Here is a 6,009-nt window from a genome sequence, read left to right as displayed (position 1 = left end):
TTTTCCTATATACTAATTTTAATTATTTTCTATAAAGAAGGAAGGTGTAAAAATAGAAATAAAAGAGTATCTCTTTTACTCTTGAAGCAAAAAAATATATCAGTAAAACGTTTATTTTAATAAGTTCCTTAAATAGTATAAGTAAAAATTTTCACAGATATAAAATATGAATATGTCGGGATCACCGCCCCCAGCTTCTCTAACTCGGTGGACCTCCAGGAAGTGGTCTCGGATCCGCTCACGGTCAATGGAATATGCCGTGGGCGGGCCCGAAACCACCTCCCTTATGGCCCGCCGCCGATTGATTATTCAATATTTTCATTCTTGTTAAATGTTCATATCACTAAAAAATAAATTTTATACACTATTTAAATAGAAGAATTTTTGGGAGGTGGCCTAAACACACCAACTACAACTGCATGGTCCCTCTCATAAGGTTCTAAAGTGATTTGTTCTTGTGGTTTTAATTTATCTCCAATAAGTTTCTTTACTTCTCCAGCGAAGACAGCTTCTGGTTGTGCAGTTGAATCTATGCAACTTGCCTAAAATTATATTTAAAAAAAAAGAAAAAACAATTTAGACACGTGTTATCAAACAAAACAACATACATGTAGATAAGAAAACAAACCTTTATAGAAATTACGAAGTGGCCACCATTTTTGAGAAAATATTGAGCATTTAATGCTACTATTCTCGCTTGATCTGGTTGTGCTACATCTGCAAATATCGTATCAACCATACCAATAAGCATTCTGTATTTGTGAGGATGCCTAGCATCTTCTATTATAGGGATGATGTTAGTCCTTTTCTTGGCAACATTTATGAGATCTCTTCCAGATCTGTGTGAAAACTCAACAGCATACACTAGTCCTTCCTAAATAGAAAAATAATCAAAATTATTCATATAATCGATCTAATAGGAAAAAATATATACATACAAATATTAAATTTGTATGCATACCTTTTCAAAGTAAAGAAATATATACTTTACTTCACAAAAAAATATGTATGTAATTATTTTAGCATAACTTCGACACCAAATCGACGATTATCAAATCAATTTGGCTCTAATGTATGCATGTATTGATAATACATTAATGTAATACTATATAAATCAATGAATCCTACTTGTGGCGAATCTTACGAGTTAAACATAAAAAACAAAAAGTATAGTACTAAATATAGTACACAGCTTATTAAAAGTATTGAATCATAGTGCAAAGGGTTAAATGATATTTAAACATAAAAGAAAAATTTCTTACCGGACCAACAACATCTGCAACATGTGAAACAGTAGTACCCGAAGCTGCACCTAAATACAAAACTTTACTTCCAGGCGGCATGTGAATTTGATCAACGCCTCCGACAATAGCGGCAGCCAATTTAGATCTGAAGGGATTCCAAACTCTGTATTCAACTTTTTCTCCGTTTTCTCCCTGCACAATTCATAATTAAATAAACATTTAAATATATTGTTAACTACCATATTAAATTATTATCAAATAGTTATTAAGTATTTACCTCTACACTAATTCTCTTTTCACCATAAACTTCTGAACCAGGTACCAGATTTAAAGTAACCAAAGCATCTTCTTTCCCTTTGGCAATAAAAACTCCTGCATGACGATGGGGTTCTATAAGAACGGTTTTGCCTCCTTTAAAACCTCCTCCACCACGACCCCCTCTTCCACCACGTCCACGTGGAGTACCTCCACCTCTTCCGCCTCCTCTACCTCCGCCACGGCCGCCACCTCCTCCTCTTCCACCGAAGCCACCACCTCCTCCTCTTCCACCGCCTCCACCCCTTCCACCAAAACCACCTCCTCTTCCACCACCTCCTCCTCTTCCACCAAAACCACCTCCTCTTCCACCACCACCTCCCCTTCCACCAAAACCACCACCTCCTGGTGAGAAACCTAGAATTATACAAAGTATTATTAGATCATAATCTTTCATTAAGATTCTCTATTTACAAAAATTAATATATTTCAATTTTTCTACATAATCACGAGATAAAATACATTTATATTTTCTTATAAAAATAAATTAAAAATAAATTAAAAATAATTAAAATAATAAAATATAAAAATAAACTTTCTCAGACAAAAATAAAAAATTAATTATTTATTGTTTATAGTTATTTTATTTTTTATTTGAAAATGCATCGATTGTGTAGTAAATATATTAATTCAAACAACGCATGTGCATGTGAGAAAACAACACTCTTGGATTTGAGGTTATGAATTACGATGTTGACAAAATTTATTTTAATAGAGTAGATTTAGAAAAAAATAAATAAAACAGTAAAATAACAATATAAATAATAACACACACACACACATACCTGGTTTACCCATATTTGTTTCTGTTTTAATTAATACTTGTTATTAAATATAAAATTCGACTTTAATTTTAGAACACGTGCGTCTCGCAGCTCTTCTATCCGAATTCCAAATGCCGGAGGAAAGATACCGGAACTCAAAGGAAAATACTCAATGGTAGTTCGATTATCGATACTATTGCGATAATTATCGAAATATCGATTATCCCTAGTAATATGCAAATCAAATTAGAATATTTCTTTTATTTATTCAGTATAGGATTATTTTTATAAATATATTTAGGATTATCAGAATTAAAAAATAAGCGGAATATATTAAATTTAATTTAATTGTTATAAGTTGCTTTAATTATGTTTTAATATGCTTTAACTTCATTCGACTTTAGGATTGGTAGTCTGTGTCTTGAAGTAAGTTTCTAAAAATGATATATAAATCAAATAATATTAAAATATTAATCTCAAAGATCATAAAGAAATGTTAGTGGGAATAATTAATGAAAATTTACATGTCTTTGAAGTGTAATTTTTCAGCTGTTAATGCAAGTTTTCTAATATGTCGAATCGTACTAGCAGCAGCTATTTGTACTTCTGGATCCTCCGAACCGACCAATCGTAATACGTGCTACGAAATATAAACATTGTATGAGTTTATTTAAATTGATGGAGTTTATTTATAAATTTATAATCTTGTATGAGATATACCTTTATAATGCCACAGCTATGCATGGTTACACAGTTCATAGGGTCTTTACTTAAATGATACATTGCAATACAGACTCCTTTGAGGACAGTTTTGTTTTTACTGTTCATATAACCGACAAGAGGAGCAACTGCATTAAGTTTACCAAACTCAGAACTATTCTTACCCCATTCACAGCAATATGCGATAGCTAAAGTTAGATTACTTCTAAGATCCTCATTTTCCTTAAAAAGAAACAAGAAAATATTAAAAATATGTAAATATTGATAATTAGAATTTCCAAGTCTTATTGTTAAATTATTATTAACTGTCTTAGCAAGACTAGCCAATTTAGGCACCACTCCATGATCAGTTAAAATACCAAGATTTTCAGGATCTAATGCAATTTGAGCTATTGTAGCACAAACAGCGCTTAGTACTTTAGGATTGGTACTATTCAAAAGACTGACTGTAAGTTCCAATCCACCTACAAAAGCTCGCACCATTTCAGGAGAATCTTTAGCGTATTTGATGCACGGAACTAAAGCAAGACAAGCATTTGTCTTGATAACATCACTTGGATGTTTTAATAGAGACCATAATAATCTAACACCATCTAATTTATGTCCAGGATCATTAATAATATCCATGCATTGTTCATCTTCTGCACATTCTTTTAATACCAATGGTATATTTTCTAATAACGGTTCATAAGTAGAACACAGCAATTTGATCTATTCAAAATTATAGAATTTTAATTTTCAAGTTATTCTATAATTGCGTAATTGAAATTTTAATCATGTTAAAGATAATACTCACTAACTTAGGTAATCCATCATGTGTTCTTAAGATTCCTCTATTTATGGGATCCTTACAACATTCAGCTAATGCTCCGACTACATTAGATAAAACATCTTCATCTTCATTTTCTTGAAGAAGAGGAACTAGAAATGCTATTAAATTGTTCTGATTAAATCTTGTTACATTTTCCGGACTTACAGCACATTTCCAAATAGCACCCGTTACTGCAGCTAATAAACGTTTATTAGCGCAGACATCCTGAGATTGTATGAGTTTACATAAAGGATCCAAACCACCAGCCTCTCTAACCATATTATTAGTTGTTTTATTTATTGCGCATTTGAATATAGCTAAGGCACAATTTTCTTTCAATTTCATATCTTCATCTTTCAAATGGTATACAATGTCGGCAATAATACCCATTTGTTCAAAAGCCAATCTGCACACTGTCTAATATTTTAAGATTATTAACAAATGAAAAGATTTGTAATTACGATATTAATTAAAGTTACCAGATCTGCACATTGCTGCACTGTTCCCATGATAGGAATTATTAAATCAGTGTGACGGCTCTTTAAAAAACGTGCCATAAGTAGAACAACTCCATGTTTTTGAAGTTCTACTTTTATTTTTGGGCTCACCGCTATAGAGTTTAATACTTTAGCACCGCCTATAGCAACAGCGATTAACTCTTTTTGAACATTATTTAATTCGTCAAAAGAACGGTGAAGAATATTATCCGGTATATCCATAATGTCCAGCTATTAAATATGCACATTAAAATTGCATAGTTAAGAATGAATTATATAATAAATTAAATTTCTTACTAATAGAGGTATACCACCACGAACTCTAATTTGTTTTCTAGCTTTTCTTACTTGTGCAATAACAGCCATAATTTCAGCAGCTAGTATCTAATAAAGAAAAATAAATTGCTGATAAATTTAAAATTAATATAAATAACTTAAAAAAATAATTCTTAGAAAAGTATATAAAACTAACTTGAATGTCTCTAATAGGATGTTTAAGTAAATGAATGAGCGATGTCACAATACCATAATCAATAAGAGCACGACGCATTTCACTTGAAGTTACTATTAAAATTAACACAGACAAAGATCCATTTTGACATTTGATATCATTAGTTTCCAAAAGATTAACTAAAATTTCCAATCCTCCCATTTTTTCAATAGCTTTTTGAATTACCTGAATATATAAAAGAAAGTACTAGTTTGTGCAAAATACATCTAACAATGTTAATATTAAGAAAAAGAACTAACTCTGCTTGTAAGATCGTAATCTTTAAGTAGACACAAAGATATTGTGGTAGCAGTTTGATTTCCAGCTTTCATATATTTGATTAACTTTTGCATTATCCAAAATTCAGAGGAAACATCGGACACGTCATCTTTCAAAAATCTCATATCGTCGTCTCCTTCTGATTCTGGTTCGTCGTCTGAACTTTCATCTTCCTCTTTTTCCCTGACATAATGAACTCTTGGACCAAAGGGTTCTCCGGTGACAATCGATAATAATGGTTTTGGTTGATCAATTTCTGTTACCTCTGATATTTGATCGAGTTCAAATCTGTCATAATTACGGAAGATAATATTCATTAAAATTAATTTATATTTAAAAAATGTATTATATTATAAGTATTACAAAGGAAGAAAATATGTAAGTTATTAAAAATATTACTCGGTTAGAGATGGTTCTACTATGTCTAATTCCTTTTTCTTTCTAAGTAGCATTTTGTTGTATCGCAGTTTTTTCTTTTAACAAATTAGATAATTAAAATACAATACAAATATATGATTGCCATATTGAAAAGCAGCGATGTTATTCCAAAATATCTTAAAGGTTTTATTAGTGATAAACATTAACGAATTATTGATCAAACAATCGTTCGATGATATTATTACGACATTAACGGAAATCGACGATAAATGTATAAACAAAAGTCAAAAATAAAAGTTCATTTTTTTATTTTTTTTTTTAAATACATTTATTTATCAATTTTTATGTTATAGTATGTACAGATTTGTTTAATTTTTTTTTTTTTTTAATATTCGGTGTACTAACTAATTAATGAATAATTCTTTACAATATCAAAATACAAATAGAATACATTGTGATTAACTAATAAATATCTAATACAGGTTACAAAAACAATAGGAGGGAGAGAGAA

At 30.4% G+C, this 6,009-nt stretch overlaps 2 protein-coding genes across 3 annotated transcripts; both read right to left on the bottom strand.

The window, feature by feature from the left end:
- Positions 1–97: 97 nt before the first annotated feature.
- On the bottom strand, positions 98–2,487 carry Fib (rRNA 2'-O-methyltransferase fibrillarin). The gene is made up of 5 exons (XM_015332524.2): positions 2,345–2,487; positions 1,522–1,916; positions 1,263–1,436; positions 629–874; positions 98–542 (listed from the first exon to the last, which is right to left on the bottom strand). Exons 1-5 carry the CDS (start codon positions 2,355–2,357, stop codon positions 369–371), a joined length of 1,002 nt encoding a protein of 333 aa, XP_015188010.1. The 5' UTR covers positions 2,358–2,487; the 3' UTR covers positions 98–368.
- On the bottom strand, positions 2,375–5,878 carry gudu (Armadillo repeat-containing protein gudu). Of its 2 annotated transcripts, XM_015332499.2 has the most exons (10): positions 5,520–5,878; positions 5,102–5,408; positions 4,824–5,027; positions 4,649–4,735; positions 4,334–4,582; positions 3,840–4,271; positions 3,350–3,754; positions 3,044–3,265; positions 2,848–2,963; positions 2,564–2,757 (listed from the first exon to the last, which is right to left on the bottom strand). In XM_015332499.2, exons 1-10 carry the CDS (start codon positions 5,570–5,572, stop codon positions 2,724–2,726), a joined length of 2,109 nt encoding a protein of 702 aa, XP_015187985.2. In that variant the 5' UTR covers positions 5,573–5,878; the 3' UTR covers positions 2,564–2,723. The 2 variants fall into 2 exon arrangements, with proteins under 2 accessions (XP_089027460.1, XP_015187985.2); XM_089171334.1 differs by lacking the exons at positions 2,564–2,757; positions 5,520–5,878 and adding an exon at positions 2,375–2,549 and having other exon boundaries at positions 3,044–3,754; positions 4,824–5,149.
- Between the last annotated feature and the right edge of the window lie 131 nt (positions 5,879–6,009).

Source organism: Polistes dominula, unplaced genomic scaffold (assembly GCF_049000335.1).
Source record: "Polistes dominula isolate Pdom_NZ unplaced genomic scaffold, Pdom_raw_medaka contig_31, whole genome shotgun sequence".
Lineage (NCBI taxonomy): Eukaryota > Metazoa > Arthropoda > Insecta > Hymenoptera > Vespidae > Polistes > Polistes dominula.
Note: the sequence above shows the minus strand (reverse complement) of the source record. Positions and strands in the feature narration are given on the sequence as shown.